This window comes from Martes martes, assembly GCF_963455335.1.
Source record: "Martes martes genome assembly, chromosome: 16".
NCBI classification, from domain to species: Eukaryota; Metazoa; Chordata; class Mammalia; order Carnivora; family Mustelidae; genus Martes; species Martes martes.
This window is the reverse complement of record NC_137904.1, coordinates 48,992,285-49,013,512: the sequence shown is the minus strand read 5'-3', so window position 1 is coordinate 49,013,512 and position 21,228 is coordinate 48,992,285. Positions and strand designations below refer to the sequence as shown.

The 21,228-nt window shown below is 35.7% G+C and overlaps 1 protein-coding gene across 1 annotated transcript in view; it reads right to left on the bottom strand.

Annotated features, from left to right (window-relative positions):
• The window catches only part of LOC308357201 (uncharacterized protein), a gene marked incomplete at its 5' end in the record, with an annotated part of 80,902 nt that extends 59,991 nt beyond the window's left edge, over window positions 1-20,911 (bottom strand). Inside the window, 3 exons of the mRNA XM_080826669.1 lie at window positions 1,008-1,079; window positions 2,506-2,643; window positions 20,794-20,911. Coding sequence (XP_080682795.1) covers window positions 1,008-1,079; window positions 2,506-2,643; window positions 20,794-20,911 — 328 coding nt within the window. The remainder of the gene's footprint in view (window positions 1-1,007; window positions 1,080-2,505; window positions 2,644-20,793) is intronic.
• Between the last annotated feature and the right edge of the window lie 317 nt (window positions 20,912-21,228).

Genomic DNA, 21,228 nt, shown 5'->3' with positions numbered 1-21,228 from the left:
CGCAGCAGAGAGCCCAATGCAGGACTCGATCCCGGGACCCTAGGATCATGACCTGAGCCAAAGGCAGAGGCTTAACCCACTGAGCCACCCAGGTGCCCCAACATGAGACTTTTTATCTAAGTATAAGAGAAAATCTTTCCTTTGGATTAATTTTCCCTTCTCTGAGAAATCTTTTGGGAAGAAACAAAAACCCTATCTTTCTTCTTTAGCATATGAATAAATAAAAGGAAATATAAACAAAAGCCTTATTATCTTTTATTTTTTAATCTTGCTGAAAAATATTTAATTGTTTGTATAAAAAATAAAATCACTGCAAGCAAAAATTTTTTAAAAATTGGATTGTAGTTACAGTTATATGTCTGTAAATTTAATAAAAATTGCACAGGTGAATTTTATGTATGTAAATTGTACCTCAATAGAATTGTTTTTAGAAATGCTCTAAAACAAAGGCAAAACAAACCAGTGTTTCATTTAAACAAGTCCTTTACAAAAAATTAAAAATCAGGGACGCCTGGATGACTCAGCTCAGGTCGTGATCCAAGGGTCCTGGAATAGTCCCACACCATCCCATCATTGGGCTCCTTGCTCAGCGGCGAGCCTGCTTCTCTCTCTGCCTGTCGCTCCCCTTGTTTGTGCTGTCTTTTTCTCTTTCTCTCTCTCACAAATAAAGGAAAAAAGTCTTAAAAAAATTAAAAATCGAATCACCCATCAATTGCTAAGAATGTAGCTAATTACCTATTTCATCTCCTCATTTCCTTACTATTACTCTACATTTATGTAGTACTTTACAGTTTTTAAAATCCACATAACAACTCTGGGAGGTAAGCAAGTTAGCTATTATTACCTCGACAGAGCAAGTCTTTAACAAACTGGCAAATGGCTTGCCTGAGGATTTCAGGACTATTAAGTATCTATCCAGAAAGCAAACTCAGTTCGGTAGAACCTAACTCTTTTCAACCTAACTGTTTCTTTCCTCCAAATCATTTTAAAATAAACTTCCCACTTACCATCATATTCAGGAGGACTTTGCTCCATGGAGAGAGCATTCAAAAAGTCATCTAAGTTCACCATTCCACTTTCTGTAAAATAAAGAGTTGGATTATGCATTGTTATGTTTTTGCATAAAAGGTAAATTCATTTTTTAATAAAACTAAGAAAGAATTACTTCTCCTTCACTTCGTCATCATCCTATTGAGTCTTCATTATCTTGTTTCCCTAGATGAGTCTTTCTAAATTAGGTCAGTTCATTTCATTTCAACAATTACTTAACAATTTTTAAATATCTATGATAAAGTGCAATGGACTAAGTTAGGTACTCAGTTGTTGATAGATAAAGGAAAAAGGAAAAGTGCCCATACAGATGGACAATGAGAAATTAAGAGTCTATTTCACACCATCATGAAAACCCAGTCAATATACTACCCATTAAGACACCTTGACAATACTAACCACTCCTTACAGACCCAAGTGTCCCTATCTCTACCTCCTGTACAAAGCCTCCACAGTGATCATACCAATCCTGATAAGCAACAGAAAGGGCTCAATAGGGGCACCTGGGTGGCTCAGTGGGTCCTGAGATCGAGCCCCGCATTGGGCTCTCTGCTCAGTGGGGAGCCTGCTTCCCCCCCCCCCCGCCTGCCTCTATGCCTACTTGTGATCTCTCTCTGTCCAATAAATAAATCTTAAAAAAAAAAAAAAAGAAAAGAAAAGAAAAGAAAGGGCTCAATAATTTTAGTAGCACCTATTCCTGAGATTTATTTTTTTTTTAAACAAATCTTCTTTTCTATTTACCTTAGCTAGGAAATTTTGCTCAGGTTCTAAGAATTCATTTCTAACACATTCCCAAGTCAGTCTTTTCCCAAAATGTTGCCTCTGTCTTCTCCTCAACTAAACTTCTGCTATGGGCAGTTCTTACTTAATGATAAAACAACTTCTCTAATACAACAACCCTTCCTGGAAACTTAAACTCTGCCTTGAACATAGGCTGGTGACTAGGATATGCCATTTAACATCTTCTAGATGCTACCTGACTGCCTTTTTGTTTAAGTAGCACTAGCCCTAAATTCCTAGCTGTAGCATTCCTCCTCCATTTTGGAATCTCCAGCGATTTCTTCTTGGATCCTTGGGCTACTTGCTCAGAGATTTTTGTACCCCTTGGATATTGTGGTTTTATTGCCTCAACCTCCCTACAACTGGATCAGACTTCCCCAGTACATGTTCCAAACTAGAAGGCATAGCTAAGGGATAGTCATGGAATCCCACATAAATAATTGAGATATAGAAGGCCTAGCTCCTCCAAACCAGTCCATTAGGTCAGACTTTCCAGCAACTTTTTTTAAAATACAATTTTCCATTTTTGTATCTGTTCTTTTAGAATCTTCTTTAGCATGGCCGATTCTGCTCCATTCCTAGTTATTAATAAGTTCATTCAAACTTATTCCATCATTTAATACTATCCATAAAACTACCTAATTTTCTCAAAAAGTTTGGCATTATCAGTCTCACCATTTTGAGTAGTATCTGTCACAATCTTCTTGAGCTCTTTGTCTGATAAAGTAATTCCTAGTGAAGGCAAAATGGGCTGAAGTTCTTCTGCAGCAATGTAATTTTCTTGGACTTTATGGATAGCTTCACAGATGTTTTCTAAATGTACAAAATGTAAAGTACTATTCAGCTACAGAATTTATGTGTCTTAAGCAACAATTAGCACCCAAAATCTTTATCTAGTAATCAGAAAGCAAGTTTTATCTACTTAATATTTCTTCACAGGACTGCTTTTTCTTCATATTTCTGTTGTAAATAGTTCCCTTATAGTTCAAACAGAAAACAATCTTGAAAACTCTATCAGCATTTATAAACTATTTGCTTGGAGGAACAACCTGTTCAAGTTGCTCAGCCAATGCTGCTTGGTTCTGATTAAAATATAATATATGAGTTCAAGAGATCATAACACCAATGTGTTCAAATTCTAGGATTCCAAGCAAAAAATGAGATTCCGTGCCCTTCCCATCACTTTATTTTTTTCTTCTTATTTTTTTTTATTATGTTACATTAGTCACCATATAGTACATCAATAATTTTTGATGTAGTGTTCTGTGATTCATTGTTTGCATATAAAATGCCCAGTGCTACACTGGTCTACCATACTTTCAGTTCACGATCTTCAAAATCATAACATTTTAGAAGCAGATATACATGGCCATGATGAGCCCCCTGATATCAAGCACTGAGATGGGCACAATATTACTTCAGTGATATTCTAGCCAAAAATGTATAACCTGAACTTATTCATGAATAAATATAAGGAAAAATCCAAATGAGGGACATTATACAAAATAACTAGTCAATACTCTTCAAAAGTGTCATGGTCATGAAACTATCCCAGATCTGAGGAGACTTAGGATACATGACAGTTAAATGTAATCTGAGATCCTGGATGAAACCTTGAATCAGATATCTCCTGAAACAAACTGAGGGTTGCTCGGGAGGGGAGAGAAATGGGGTGGCTGGGTTATGGACATTAGGGAGGGTATGTGCTATGGTGAGTGCTATGAAATGTGTTAGCCTGATGATTCACAGACCTGTACCTCTGGGGCAAATAATACATTGTATGTTAATTTTTTAAAAAGAACATTTATGGAACAAATGAAAAAATCAAATAAGGTCTTCAGAATAGTAAATAATATTATATCAGTGTTAATTTCCTTGTTCAGTGCATTTACCATGGTCATACAAGATCTTAACACCTGGAAAAACTAAATGAAGACTATATAGGAATGTCTTTACCTTTGTGTAATTATTATGATTTTAAAATTATTTTTAAATGAAAAGTTAAAAATGTTTTTAAAATGTAAATCAAGTGACAGTCACATTTCATAGATGTTCAATTACCATTATTTTGGAAGTCATACCATATTTCACACTTCTCTATACACAGAACATGAAGCATGGCAATGGTAGGTGATTTGATTTTAGTGACACCAGGAAGATAAATAACCACTTTTTTCCACAGTCTTCTACTCACTGGCTAAATGCTTACTATTCCATTATTCCTTTAACCAGGTTTTTAATTCTTCCTGGAATATAAAGAACTCGGAAATAGGAATGAGGCCCAGAGTAATAGCAAGGCATTGGTAAAGGACTCAAACAAACATCGCTGTGCCTCCTTAATAGAGCACACTCCCTTTCCAACTGAGTTATTGAAAACATGCATTACTGCGTATGAATCACTAATATTTCACTAAGCACTCATTTTAACAATTACATGTAATATAATGCAATAAAAAGGTGAATAAAGTGCAATAAAAAGGTCACTATGTTTCTTTAAAGAAAATAAACATAACTTAAGTAACTTCAGTCAAGGACTACAGGAAGGAGTATTTAATTAAGTTCTATACACAGTATCTCTGCGATAGAGGTACCACAGAAGGACAAAAACATGTATCATTTGGGAAACCTTACTTATCTTTTTTTTTTTTTTTAAGCCTTACTTATCTTTGAGGAAGACTATAAAGCCCAGGGCAGCTGAGATGTATAATATTAATTTTCTCTTGATATTCCCACATCCATAGGAAATAATATCTGAAGTATTATCTTATCATATGGGATATGGATATCATAGCTTTAAATTATGGAACCTGAGCAAAAATTTCACATAGACTTCCTACCTACTTTGTTAAGTAAATGATAAAATAACCATTTCCAAAAGAAAACAGGCCTTCTATTTTCTAGGGAACTTGAGTCAATCGAGTTAATTACTGAGTAAGCTTCTTGGTCAAAGTTAGGAATCTGAAAAAGGGAGCATCTGGAAAGGCACAACAGTCAAAACCACAGTGTTATATGCATTGGCCTATATACCAGAAGTGGCAGTTACTCAAAAGTACTGACAATTGAAATGCATACAACTATGTAATAACTGATTAATTCAGCTCATTTCTGTGATAACTCAAGAACTCAAGGACCTAGATTTTGACTTACATATAAGATACTGACCCAGATTATTCATTGCAGATTTTTCCTTTGATGAAATCTGTTTTAGGGGGCTGGAATGCCTTCTCACATCTGGCTTCTGAAGTCTGGGGATCCTATAAGTATCACTTTTATCCAGAGACTTTTTGAGGCTTGTAATCCTCTTCAAGTTATGTGGTATAGACTTTGAGTCATGAATTTCAATCTTCTCTGAATGTTTCTTAAAGTTTATGCCACCCTTTGAATATGGTTCCTGGAATCCTATATTGCTGCTATCTATCCCACTTTGGAATTTTTTTATTTGCAAAGGATTTTTTAATCTTTTATATTCAAGGTAATCATTATCCTCCATTATTTTATGACATTGGAGGTTTTTTCCATTTAACTTTTGGAATAATGATGGTTCAAACAGTCTGGAAGATAAAGTGCTTTTCTTCCTATACTGTAGATAGCATTCTGAAATATTTGATAACTTCCTGTTAGAAGTAGATTCATCCAAGGCTGACCATTCCGTAATTGCTAAGCAAGAGAAACATAGTTAATTATTTCATTTACCTGCAAAATTTGAAATAGTTTTTTTAAAATAACTAAGTCCTCATTAAAGATCTTCAATAAATTATCAGTTGCTTAAATATAAAATAAATATGGTTTTTTAAAATTTTTTTATTTATTTTTTTAAGATTTTTTTATTTATTTATTTGACAGATCACAGATAGGCAGAGAGGCAGGCAGAGAGAGAGGAAGGGAAGCAGGCTCCCTGCTGAGCAGAGAGCCAGATGCAGGGCTCGATCCCAGGACCCTGAGATCATGACCTGAGCCGAAGGCAGAGGCTTTAACCCACTGAGCCACCCAGGCGCCCCTAAAATAAATATGTTTTAAAAATTACAGAGGTAATAGCCAAAAGACTGAACTATTAACTAGGTTAAATATAATCTTCTGGTTTAATAGATTTAAATTCCTCCATCCAAAGCTATTCAAAGTTACACTAAATCAAAAGTGACAGCCTCCTAAAGCACATAGTTCTCATTCCCCACTCTTTGTCAACTTTGAAAGATAATAGGCTGATATGTCAATATAGCTACAATTCCCTTAGTTATGGGCATACCAAACTAAAAGGAAGTTGTAGTGGGGAAATTTTTATTTATAAAATCAGAATACAAATATTTACTCTTCTAAAGATTCTCAGTACTTATGGGAGGAAAATAACTGTATATAAAATAACATTTTTAGAAAAAATTTATACAATATCCTACTAGGGCTTCATTTATAAAGTCCACCTGGTGGCTCAGAATAGTATGTTACATTTGAATAACACATTTTAAAGAATTTCAAATGTTATACTACTTGGTCATCAAAACAACTCTATGAGATCATCAAGTAAAGTCAAAGAAAAACAAGAAACTTCAACAGAGTAGCAGTAATCTTGACTAAGAAATCATTTCACTTAGAAAAAATAAAAATTTTCTTAGTTTAGTGTGTGTTAAAATGAAAAGTAAAGGAAAATATTTGGATTTTCAATGTCTGGAAATCTTTTTTGAAATTAATTCATTTTTTTAAATTGACATATAACATTGTATTAGTTGTAGGTGTAAAAAGTTTAGAAAACTTTAAAGATGGTGACATGGATCTCAAGGTTCTATCAAAAAGAAATAGGCTAGTAAATGGATAAAAAAAAATCTTTGACACTTCTGCTTTGGGCTAAGACACTGCAATAGAGACCAACTTTACCCTCAAAACTTAAATAACTAAAAAATTGGACAATTTATGTGGGGTGAAAATGTTTTCAGACATTAGACAATAAGTAGCACAGGACTAAATAATCCTTTAAAGAAGGGAAACAAACCAGCTAGAAACCCTACAACTGTACCAGCTTACTGTATGGAAGTAGTTTCCACGTCATAGGATAGGAGAGTAAAACCTGAACAGAGCATGCTGGTCTGAATGAGTAGAGGAAAGAGAGATAAGATAAGAGAAATATGAGGAAGGCTAAAGAATCTAGAATATGGGAGTAGAGTGCCAAAGAAGAAAGAACTGTTGAGTTCTGGACATTAGCATTAAACCTTTGGCTGAGTATTAATCTGCACATACATGAGAAGATACTACCCAAGGACAAGGAGAGAATTACCAGAAAATTGTAGTTAGGACAATTCCTGTAGCTCCCTGAGAACTAAGAATGATTTCTGATGCCATTAACCAGAGAAGAAAGATCGTATAATACATGGGGCCTCCAGTAGACTCATCTGAAGAATGCTGCCTTAGTAGTAGAGCTAAGTTAGCATAAAAGCAGCTATGTGATCATCATTAAAAAGCTTTAAAAAGCAAGCTTCAAAAGAACCCAACTGATTCCAAGTAATTCAACTGCATCAGAACCAAATCTAACATTATTTAAAGGAGCTCTAGGAGACTATAAAGCACCAAGTAAATTGGGAAGGGGGAGCAGCTCAGGAAAGTAACTTCATAACATTGGGTTCACCCTGAGCTACACGAATTTGATACTAAACAGTATACCATAAATTCTGAGAACTGAACACCAGGATAAACCACCATCTAGGTCCCAGGTGGGCCACTGGATGTCCCACATATCTGAATAGTACTGTAAAGGCTGTGAAAAACAAATTGACATTGAAACTACTAAACATGGAAAACAGATTGAAACTTGTAGCCTGAACCAAATTGAGTCAAATTTCTGCAAAAACAAATCAACATTTTCCATAGGAGTTAAGATCCACAGTCTCATAACTTAATATTCAAAATGTCCATGATATTAATTCAAAATCACTTCATATATGAAGAACCAAGAAAATCTCAATCTGCTTTGGAAAAGACAATCAATAGATGCCAACACAACCAAGATGACAAAGATGTTGGAACTTTCTGATAAAGACATGAAAGCAACTATTATAAAAATGCTCCAACATACAAAGAAAAAACATTTTTGAAATTAATAGAAAGAAAGTGTGAGAAAATGACATAAAAGACATAAAGAGAAACCAAATGGTAATTTTAAAGCTCAAAAATATAATAATCAAAGAAAAAAAAGAAAAAAACTTATCAGACAGGCTCAATAGTAGAATGGAATCATTAGAGGAAGAATTTGTAAATTTGAAGATAGATCAATAGAAATTATCTGAACAACCAGAGGAAAATAAGAATGATCAGAGTCTCAAACACCTGTGGGGCAATATGAAAGAGGGCTGACATTTGTGTCAGTGGAGTCTCAGAAGGACAGGAGAAAAAGTGTGGTGGAGAACAAATATTTGAAGTTATAGTGGCCAAAAAAACCCTTCAAATTTGGCAAAAAGATTCAAGCAGCTCAGTGTATCTCAATAGAATAAACTCAAAAAATTTACTCCCAAACAAATCAAATCAAACTGCCAAAACTAAAGACAAGTACCTTGAAAGCAACTAGAGAAAAACAATTCATTTTATGATTTGAATAATATCAGATTTCTCATTAGAAATTGTGGAATCCAGAAGTAAAGAAATAACATTTTTAAAGTGCTTAAAGAGGGGCGTCTGCCTGGCTCAGTCAGTGGAGTGTGGGACTCTTGATCTCATTCCTCACATCAGGTATAGAAATTGCTTAAAAATAAAATCTTTTTTTTAAAGATTTATTTAATTATTTGACAGAGATTACAAGTAGGTGGAGAGGCAGGCAGAGAGGAGGAAGCAGGCTCCCTGCTGAGCAGAGAGCCTGATGTGGGGCTTGATCCCAGGACCCCGAGACCATGACCTGAGCCAAAGGCAGAGGCTTTAACCCACTGAGCCACCCAGGTGCCCCCAAAATAAAAATCTTTTTAACAAAAATACTGAAAAAAAAAGCTGTAAACCTAGAGTCCTATATCCAATGATAATATCCTTCAGGCATTAAAGAGAATAAAAATATTCTCATATGAAGAAAAACTAAGCTAATTCATTTTTAGTATATTTACTCTTTTAAAAATTTTACTAAAATTTTACTAAAAGAAGTTATTCATGCTGAATGGAAATGATATATACATAAGTTTTTCTTTCTTTACAATTTTGGAATACAGTTTCTTCTAACAAACAGACCGAAATACATACAGAATCTAGTATACTGCCTTGTTGTCTTTACCTATCTGATTATATTCTCCTTTTTTAAGTCTTTTAAAATTTTCATCTTTATAGTTACATTCTATCATTTCAATGTATTTAATTTTATTTTTGTATCTATTTTGTATATTATATATCAAGATATATAAAAATTACATAATATATAATATATATAATTTTATATAATGTATATTATAATTTATAATTTATATTTATGATTTAACATATAAATACATAAAATAAAATATATTATGAATTTATTATATATAATATATAATACATATAATATATAATATAAACACACACACACACATATATATATACACACATACCCCCTTTTCCTTCTTTACAATTTTGGGATATAGTTTCTTCTAAAAAACAGACCAAAGCACACAAAGAGGATCCAATGTATTGCTCTGTTCTTCTCACCTCTCATTATATTCTCTCTTCCTCTCTCTCATATATGTATATATATATATATATATATATATATATATATGTTGTTTGTTTCTTTCAGGTCTCTTCTGATTTGTTTAGTGTATATTTCTCTGGGGCATTTTTGCCATTTTTGCCATTTTAGTATTTTGTTCTCTCATTCATCTATTCTTCTCTGGATAGAATGACAACACAAAAAATCTCACCACAAAAAAAGAGAACAAGAGGTAGTATCAATTGACAGGGACCTAATTAGTATGGATATAAGTAAGATGTCAGAAGTAGAGTTCAGAATAATGATTATAAAATACTAGCTGGGTTTGAAAAAAGCATAGAAGACACTAGAGAATCCCTTTCTGGAGAAATAAAATCTTATCAAGTCAAAATCAAAAAGGATGTTAATAAGATGCAATAAATAATGGAGGCTCTAACTGCTAGAATAAATGAGACAGAACAGAGAATTAGTGATATAGAAGACCGAATGTTGGAGAATAAAGAAGCCGAGAAAAAGAGAGATAAACAACTACTCCATCACAATGGGAGAACTGAAAAGATAAGTGATACAATCAGGTGAAAGAGTATTAGAATATTTAAGCTCCCATACAGGAGGAAAGAGAGAGGGGGGCAAAAGGTATGTTGGAGCAAATTATAGCAGGGAACTTCCCTAATCCGGGGATGGAAGCAGGCATTCAGGAGGCAAAGATAACACCTCTCAAAAATCAATAAAAATAGATCAATATCTCGACTTAAAATAGTCTCAGAGACTTATAATTTGTCTCAGAGACAAAGAGAAAATCCTGAAAGCAGCTCAGGACTAGAGGTCCATAACCTATAAAGGTAGAAACATTAGGCTGGCAGCAGACATATCCACAGAGACATAGCAGGCCAGAAAGGACTGGCATGATATATTCAGGGTGCTAAATAATAAAAATATGCAGCTAAGAATACTTGATCTGGGGGGAGAAGTAAGATGGCGGAGGAGTAGGAGACTAAAATATCATCAGGTCCCAGGAGTTCAGCTAGATAGTTATCAAATCATTCTGAACACCTACAAACTCAACAGGAGATAAAAGAGAAGAGCAGCAATTCTAGGAACAGAAAATCAACCACTTTCCAGAAGGCAGGACGTGAGGAGAAGTGAATGTGAAGCAACGGGAAGACAGACCACAGGGGGAGGAGCTGGCTCACAGCAAGTGAGAGAGCAGCAGAGCACAAAATCGGAACTTTTAGAAGTCTGCTCCACTGAGGACGTCGCTCCAGAGGCTAAAAGGGGGGTGGAGCCCTCATAGGGACAGTGTGGTGTCAGGACACCCGGGGTCACAGAAGGACCGAGGGTGCCTGAGTGTGGCAGAGCTCCCGGGTATTGGAGCAGGGAAGCTGGCTACAGAGACAGAGCCCAGGAGTGCGATCTCAGCTCGGTGTTACCTTAAACCATGATCCAAGGCACAGTCAGGCCACTGGTCTTCAAGCAGGTACCCCACAAGTGGAGGTTCCAGAGACAGCCCCTCCTTCCTCCACTGGGAGGAGCAGCGCGAAAGCATGCAGCAGGAAATTGCTGGGTTTGGAGAGTCCAAACAGGGCCATGCACCAGAGATAGAAACTCTCAGTCACAGGCTGGGTGAGCTCAAAGTAGGGCCAGAGACCAGGGAGATGGGATTGACTGACTGCTTTTCTCTGAGGGCGCACTGAGGAGTGGGGCCTTGAGCTCTTGGTTCCTATGGGCCGGAGTTTTGGAGGCTGCCATCTTCATTCCCATCCTCCAAAGCTGTAAGAAAAGTGTTCAGGGGACAAAAGCTACTGAGAGTGAACCCAAGCAGATTACTTGGCCTGGCCACCAGTAAGGACAGTGCAATTCTGCCTTGGGCAAAGACATTTGAGAAACACTGCAACAGGCCCATCCCCCAAAAGTTCAGCAAGAATATCCAGCCAAGACCAAGTTCACCGATCAATGAGAACTGCAGAACTCCCGAGTTAGGGGGAAGCAACATAAATTCATGGGTTTTTTCTCATGATCCTTTAGTCTTTCAAAGTTAAATTTTTTTAATTTTATTTTTTTCTCACTCTATTTTTTTAACCTTTCTTATTTCCTATTTTAACATTTTCAAACTATTTTATCTTATCAGTACCTTTTTTAAAAAATCTTTTTAAGTTTTCATTGTTATAGTCATATTTTATCCCTTCATTGAATTTAACCTTATTTTTTGTATACATATAGGCTTTCTTTAAAATTTTGGGATACAATTTCTTCTAATAGATCAAAATATACCCTAAATCTAGTGCATGACTTTGTTCTAGTCCCCAGCCTGATCACATTCTCTCTTTTTATTTCTTTTTCTAACCAACTTCTCTTATCAATTACATTTTTAGAATCTTTTTAAATTTTCATCTTTACAATCATATTCCATCTCTTCATTGTGTTTACCCTTATTTTTGTGTATACATATGTTTTTTTTTTCTTTAAAATTTTGGGAGGTAGTTTCTTCTAAGAGACCAGAATACACCCAAAATCAAGTGGGTGGCTCTGTTCTATTCACCAGTCTAATATATATATATTTTTTTTCTAATTTTTTTATTTTTAAAATTTTTCCCCTTTTCATCTCACCCTGCTTTTGGGTCTATTCTGATTTGGTTAAAAAATAAAAAATTTTAAAACGCACCACAAAAAAAAGAACCAGAGGCAGTACCGACATCTAGGGGCCTAATCAATACGGGCATGAGTAATATGTCAGAACTAGAGTTCAGAATGACGATGATCAAGGTGCTAGCTGGGCTCGAAAAAACCATGGAAAACATTAGAGAATCCCTTTCTGGAGAAACAAAATCCATTTCTGAAGAAATACAAAAACTAAAATCTAAGCAAGTTGAAATTAAAAAAGCTATAAGTGAGGTACAATAAAAAATGGAGACTCTTACTGCTAGGATAAATGAAGCAGAAGAGAGAATTCGTGATATAGAAGATCAAATGATGGAGAATAAAGAAGCTGAGCAAAAGAGACATAAACAACTACTGGACCACGAGGGGAGAATTCGAGAGATAATTGATACCATAAGACAAAACAATATTAGAATATTTGGGATGCCAGAAGAAGAAGAAGAAGAAAGAGAAAGAAAGGCAGAAGGTATATTGGAGCAAATTACAGCAGAGAATTTCCCTAACATGGCAACGGGAACAAATATCAAAATCCAGGAGGCACAGAGACCCCACTTCCAAATCAATAAAAATAGGTCCACACCCTGTCATTTAATAGTAAAACTTAAAAGTATTAGTGACAAAGAGAAAATCCTGAAAGCAGCTCAGGACAAGAGGTCTGTAACCTACAATGACAGAAATATTAGGTTGTCAGCAGACCTATCCACAGAGACCTGGCAGGTCAGAAAGGACTGGCATGATATATTCAGAGCACTAAATGAGAAAAATATGCAGTCAATAATACTATATACAGCTAGACAGTCACTGAAAATAGAAGGAGAGATAAAAAGCTTCCAGAACAAACAAAAACTAAAAGAATTTGCAAACACCAAACCAGCCCTACAGGAAATACTGAAAGGGGTCCTCTAAGCAAAGAGAGAGCCTAAAAGTAACAGACCAGAAAGGAACAGGGACAATATACAGTAACAGTCACCTTACAAGCAATACAATGGCAATAAATTCATATCTTTCAATAGTTACCCTGAATGTAAATGGACTAAATGCCCCAATCAGACACCGGGTGACAGAACGGATTAAAAAAAAAACAAAACCTGTCAATATGCTGTTTACAAGAAACTCATTTTAGACCCAAAGACACCTCCAGATTTAAAGTGAAGGGATGGAAAACCATTTACCATGCTAACGGACATCAAATGAAAGCTGAGGTAGCAATCCTTATATCAGATAAATTAGATTTTTTTTTTTTTAGTCAACTTCACTTTATTGAACTAGCTTTCTAGAATGTCTCTCCCATGTTAATGTTACGTATTCTTTTTTTTAATTTCTTTTCAGTGTAACAGTATTCATTGTTTTTGCACCACACCCAGTGCTCCATGCAATCCATGCCCTCCCTAATACCCACCACCTGGTTCCCCCAACCTCCCACCCCCGCCCCTTCAAAACCCTCAGGTTGTTTTTCAGAGTCCATAGTCTCTCATGGTTCACCTCCCCTTCCAATTTCCCTCAACTCCCTTCTTTTAAGCCAAAGACTATAAGAGATGAGGAAAGACACTATATCATACTTAAAGGGTCTGTCCAACAAGAAGATCTAACAATTTTAAATATCTATATCCCTAACATGGGAACAGACAATGATATAAACCAATTAATAACAAAATTAAAGAAACACATTGACAATAATACAATAATAGTAGGGGACTTTAACACCCGCCTCACCAAAATGGACAGATCATCTAAGCAAATGATCAACAAGGAAATAAAGGCCTTAAATGACACACTAGACCAGATGGACATCACAGATATATTCAGAACATTCCATCCCAAAGCAACAGAATACACATTCTTCTCTAGTGCACATGAAACATTCTCCAGAAGATCACATCCTGGGTCACAAATCAGGTCTCAACTGCTATCAAAAAATTGGGATATTTCCCTGCATATTTTCAGACCACAATACTCAAACTAGAACTCAATCACAAGAGGAAACTTAGAAAGAACTCAAATGCATACAGGCTAAAGAGCATCCTACTAAAGAATGAATGGGTCAACTAGAAAATTAAAGAAGAATTAAAAAAAATTCATGGAAACAAATGAAAATGAAAACACAACTGTTCAAAATCTTTGGGAAAAAGCAAAGGCTGTCCTGAGAGGAAAGTATATAGCAATACAAGCCTTTCTAAAGAAACAAGAAAGGTCTCAAGTACACAACCTAACCCTACACCTAAAGGAGCTGGAGAAAGAACAGCAAAGAAAGGCCTAAACCCAGCAGGGGAAGAGAAATCATAAAGATCAGAGCAGAAATCAACGAAATTGAAACCAAAAGAACAGTAACAAATCAACGAAACTGGGAGCTGGTTCTTTGAAAGAATTAATAAGATTGATAAACCCCTGGCCAGACTTATCAAAAAGAAGAGAAAGGACCAAAATAAATAAAATCATGAATGAAAGAGGAGAGATCACAACAAACACCAAAGAAATACAAACAATTATAAGAACATATTATAAGCAACTCTACCCCAGCAAATTTGACAATGTGGAAGAAACGGATGCTTTCCTAGAGACATATAAACTACCAAAACTGAACCAGAAAGAAACAGAAAACCTGAACAGAGCCATAACCAGTAAGGATATTGAAGCAGTCAGCAAAAATCTCCCAGCAAACAAGAGCCCAGGGCCAGATGGCTTCCCAGGGGACTTCTACCAAACATTTAAAGAAGAATTGATAACTATTCTCCTGAAACTGCTCCAAAAAATAGAAATGGAAGGAAAGCTAACAAAGTCATTTTTTAGTCCAGCATTGCCTTGATCCCAAAACCAAAGACCCCATCAAAAAGGAGAATTACAGACCAATATACTTGATTAATACGGATGCAAAAATTCTCACCAAAATACTAGCCAATAGATTCCAACACTACATTAAAAGGATTATTCACAATAATGAAATGGGATTTATTCCTGGGCTGCAAGCTTGGTTCAACATCTGGAAATCAATCAATGTGATACAATACATTAACAGAAGAAAGAACAAGAACCATATGATACTCTCAATAGATGCTGAAAAGGCATTTGGCAAAGTACAGCATCCTTTCTTGATCAAAACTCTTCAAAGTGTAGGGATAGAGGGTACATACCTCAATATCATCAAAACCATCTATGAAAAACCCACAGCGAATATCATTTTCAATGGGGAAAAACTGAGAGCTTTTCTCCTAAGGTCAAGAACATGGCAGGGATGTCCACTATCACCACTGCTATTCAACATAGTACCAGAAGTCCTAGCCTCAGCAATCAGACAACAAAAAGAAATTAAATGCATCCAAATTGGCAAAGAAGTCAAACTCTCACTCTTTGCAGATGAAATGATATTTTATGTGGAAAACCCAAAAGACTCCATTCCAAAACTGCTAGAACTCATACGGAATTTAGTAAAGTGTCAGGATATAAAATCAGTGCACAGAAATCAGTTGCATCTCCGTACACCAACAGCAAGACAGAAGAAAGAGAAATTAAGGAGTCAATCCCATTTACAATTGCACCCCAAACCATAAGATACCTAGGAAGAAACCTAACCAAAGAGGCAACGAATCTGTACTCAGAAAACTATAAAGCACTCATGAAAGAAATTGAGGAAGACACAAAGAAATGGAAAAATGTTCCATGCTCATGGATTGGAAGAACAAATATTGTGAAAATGTCTATGCTACCTAAAACAATCTACACATTTAATGCAATTCCTATCAAAATACCATCAATTTTCTTCAAAGAAATGGAACAAATAATCCTAAAATTTATATGGAGTCAGAAAGACCAGGAATAGCCAGAGGAATGTTGAAAAAGAAAAGCAAAGCAGGTGGCATCACAATTCTGGACTTCAAGCTCTATTACAAAGCTGTAATCATCAAGACGTATGATACTAGCACAAAAACAGACACATAGATCAATGGACAGAACAGAGAGCCCAGACATGGACCCTCAACTCTATGGTCAACAAATCTTCGACAAAGCAGGAAAAAATGTCCGATGGAAAAAAAAAAACAGTCTCTTCAACAAATGGTGCTGGGAAAATTGGACAGCCACACATACAAGAATGAAACTGGGCCATTTCCTTACACCAAACACAAAAATAGACTCAAAATGGATGAAAGACCTCAATGTGAGACAGGAATCCATCAAAATCCTTGAGGAGAACACAGGCAGCAACCTCTTCCACCTCAGCAGCAGCAACTTCTTCCTAGAAACATCGCCAAAGGCAAGGGAAGCAAGGGTAAAAATGAACTATTGGGACTTTATCATGATCAAAAACCTTTGTACAGCAAAGGAAATAGTCAACAAAACCAAGACAGCTGACAGAATGGGAAAAAATATTCACAAATGACATATCAGATAAAGGGCTAGTACCCAAAATCTATGAAGAACTTATCAAACTCAACACCCAAGAAACAAATAATCCAATCAAGAAATGGGCAGAAGACAGGAACAGACATTTCTGCAAAGATGACATCCAGATGGCCAACAGACACATGAAAAAGTGCTCCACATTACTCGGCATCAGGGAAATACAAATCAAAACCACAGTGAGATACCACTTCACACAAGTCAGAATGGCTAAAATTAACAAGTCAGGAAATGGCAGATGTTGGCAAGGATGTGGAGAAAGGGGAACCTTCCTACACTGTTGGTGGGAATGCAAGCTGATGCAGCCACTCTGGAAAACAGCATGGAGATTCCTCAAAAAAGGTACCCTATGACCCAGCAATCGCACTACTGAGTATTTACCCTAAAATGCAAATGTAGTGATCTGAAGGGGCACATGCACCCAAGTGTTTATAGCAGCAATGTCCACAATAGCCAAACTATGGAAAGAACCTAGATGTCCATCAACAGATGAATGAATAAAGATGTGGTATATATATACAATAGGATACTATGCAGCCATCAGAGGAAATGAAATCTTGCCATCTGCAATAACATGGATGGAACTAGAGGTATTACGCTTTGTGAAATAAGTCAATCAGAGAAAGACAATTATCATATGATCTCTCTGATATGAGGAATTTGAGAGGCAAGCCGAGGGTTATGGGGGGTAGCGAGGGAAAAAATGAAACAAGATGGGATCGGGAGAGAGACAAACCCTAAGAGACTCAATCTCAGAAACTGAGGGTTGCTGGAGGGTGGGGGGTAGGGATAGGGTGGCTGGATTATGGACATTGGGGAGGATGTGTTCTATGGTCAGTACCGTGAAATGTGTAGGACAGATGATTCACAGACCTGTACCCCTGGGACAAATAATACATTATATGTTAATAAAAATAATTTAATTTAAAAAATCAAGCAAATAGGGGTGCCTGGGTGAGTCAGTCAATTAAGCATTTGTTGGACTCTTGATTTCACCTCAGGTCATGATCTCAGGGTCATGAGACTGAGCCCCACATTGGGCTCCATGCTGGGTATGTAGGCTGCTTAGGATTCTCTCTCTCTTCCTCTGCCCTCCCCCAGATCTTCCTTTTAAATTAAATAAATGAATAAATAAACATATTTAAGACCAAGCAAATAAATAAAAAAGACAATTATTAATTCAAAGAGGGAAAAATTTTCTGAGGAAAATAAAAGTAACCACAAGATACTATATAGCTCAGCTATGAACAGTGTTCACATAAACCTACTAGCATAAATCCTGAATTAAAACTTAATCAAATTACCATGTAACTATATTGGGAGTGTGGATAGGTATGGGGAGAGTAAGTGGATATGGTGGAGACAAGGAAGATAAAACAGCTAAATCCTTATTTTTCATAATTAGGAAGTTTACTACATCTACCCCAAATTTTAAAAATCAACAAGTAAAATTACAACATGTTTTTTATTGTCATGAAGACAAATGTCAAGTAATCGCTAAAATTTTTTAAATGTTTGCCTCTGGAGAAGCTGAGGAAATGAACAGATCAGAGACTGTTTTATTTGCAGTAAGCTTATTACAACTGTATAATCCTTAAAATTATATACATAAATAATCTTGGTCAAAAGATATTTGGACAAATTAGAGAAAGAATAAGGAATGACAAGATGTGTAATAGGAAGAGATTAAAAAAGTACTTAATGAAGAAAAACTGAACTAAATCATGAATGATAGTGAAGAATATACTAAAAATGTTTAACTATTAGTATCAGGATGTTCAAATAACCCAAGATTTGCAAATTAAATATCTTTTTTCAGTGTTACTATTTGTTTTAAAGTTTACTTTGTGTTAAAAAATACTAAGGGAAAGATAAAAGTAGAAAATTAAGAGATAGTTATATAACCGATTTTAATTAGGTATATTTAGGATATTAAACTTAACCTCCCTAATTTAAGAGAGCAATGGTTTCAGAGAAGGCTTTAAAACTTTTATGATAAACAAAGCTTATCATAGCAATAAGAGCTCACTTACAAAAACCCTCATACTGGTGCTGTAGTTCATCCAAAGTAAATATAATATCTCTAATATCCACCCTTTGGTTACCTGAAATAGAAAGAATAAGTTCAAACACTGTCTTTCTTTTATTGAACATAAATATCACTTCCATCCTATTCTAATATGAAAATAACACGGAGATGTGTGGAATGCAGAGTGGAGGGCCAGCTATTATAGGTTTTGAATAATAACTGGAATTGTGAATTAATAATTTAGTACACATTGAAATATAAGACGAAGACCATTATTTTCTTTTCTCCTTAATAAGAGTTTCCCGTCAAAAGAAATTAGTCACCTTTTAATCCTGAAAGCTAGGTAATTAGGATAACATTTTAATAAAACACTTTTTCTGAGAGTTTACCATAGGTAGAATTTCAAGTTTTAACTCCTGTCTTCCTCACTAGATCATGAGCTCTTCAAGAGCAGAGAAGGTGTCATTTGTTTCCCCAATGCCTGGCAAAGTATCTACTTCCCAACACTTAAAAATTATTTTTTAAGACTTTATTTATTTATTCATGAGAGACAGAGAGGCAGACAGATAGATAGAGAGAGAGAGAGAGGCAGAGGTAGAGGGAGAGGGAGAAACAGGCTCCCCGCAGACCAGGGAGCCCAATGCGGGACTCGATCCTATGACCCTGAGATCATGACCTGAGCCAAAGGCAGATGCTTAACCAACCGAGCCACCCAGACGCCCTTAAAAATTATTTTTGAATGAATAAAATAAACTGAAGGCTGTAAAGAATAATGCAATGTCCACATTGTGGATAGCAGAAAACCATTTATTTAGCATCTTCTATGTGTCCAGCACTCATAAGTATAGTTTCCTCATTCCTGCCCTTGCCTTTGTCTAAGACCATTTTCCTTCTTAGACAGTGTATGACAGAGAATGGGTTCAGAGGCAGTGACCTTAAATATGTCATTCCAATTGTGCACAGAGGTAGAAAATGCTTTTCCCAATAGTTCTTGCCTCCAAATGTTTGACTTTGCTTGACATCCAAGGTGAAAAAGACCAGGAGCTAACTTCCCTACCTATAAAAACACTAGGTTTATTCTTCAGTCTATGCATAAGAAATCAACTGCTCAATTACATGCATAAGCAAAGACCCTGAAAGAAATGCAAGCTTTTAATGTGCCTTCTGAGTCAAAGAAGAATTATACACAATACAGTTTTGGTGCTGGGTAAGTTTGATTCATTCTGATTTGTGAAAATTGCTAAGCTGCATCAGGTGCAGGCCTTTAAATTACTGCAAAGCAAGGTAAGTATTTGACCCAATCAAAGAATTGCTAGACCAATTGATGCTAAGTTGTCTTCTGATTAGGAACTGTTTCTTATATTCTGTTTTTTTATTTCCTTGGTATTTAATCTCATTCTCTTCTTGATTTTGGTACTAACACCCCCCTTAGTCTCCACAGGGAATTCCTGGCACTTACTGTAGATTGAGTCCATGTCCTAAGTTCTTAGATCATAGCTTAAGTCCTAAAAGAATTCAAGGCTTCAGCCCTCAAACTCTTGAATTTGATCAGTGAAAAATACTCTGTTGGACTATACCTAAATTAATCTAATGGAGAAGGACATATTGTCTATATCCTCTCTCCACTTAAAAAACTCCCTTCTCTGGAAAGAGGTTCAGTATCAACCAGTGAGAATGCAGGAGCTAACTGTAGATTCACTAGCTCTTGCTCAAAACTTATTTCTTGCTTCTATACAAAAATAGATCTATCACATACCTCCCAAACAAATATTATCTATTTAAATAGTCCCTGGTGGCCAAAGAAGCATTACAGAATCTGAAATTACTATTTTGGCTCCTATCTGGCTTATCAGAACCTTAATGAATAATTCCTATTTGAGACTGAGGCTATCAGTATAGTTATAGACACAATTTATTTCATAAGGTAAGTTCAAAATAGCCTCCCATTCTCATATATGTACTTCCGGAGGAAATTCAACCTGGAAAATATAAATATCTAGTGTGGAAAAAAATAACCTAATCATCAAGGTCACATTCAGGGCAACATTACTTTGAAGGTGTTTAGTGACTATTAATAGTACATTTCCACAATCTTCACAACAGCTCCACAATATAAAAAACCTCCTCTATCAAAAAAATATGCTAGTCACTACTTTTTACCCAGTTAAATTATCAGATTACTAATCACCATGAGAGAAAAAAACTACTGCACCAAAATATCCTATTTCAAAAACAAAACTACCTGACACTCCCAGAACTCTCACCAAGTTATTTCTCATATTTCTCTTGCCATATCTTAATGAAGCAAATGCTTGTTGGACTTCCTTGCAAATTCCAATGGCGTAATTCTTTCCTCTCATTGTGAATACTCATAAAGATGAACATATTCTCCACATATCATTATTACTCAAAAAAAACAAAGCAAATACAAAAACAAGAAGTTAAAACAGTACCTATAACAGGGTGTTATGCCTTCTACTAGTTACATCACTCCTTACTTCAAAATTCTGTTACAGAAGAATGCATATCTCCTACCTAGGTAATCCAAGAATTCTGGCATTCTGGGGTCTTTGGCATTCTTTCCTTTAATATTTAAGTTAAATAGTTCAGACCCCAGACCATACATGATATGAACATAAATCAGTACTCCCTCCAAAATTTGAGGATTCCTGAGTGT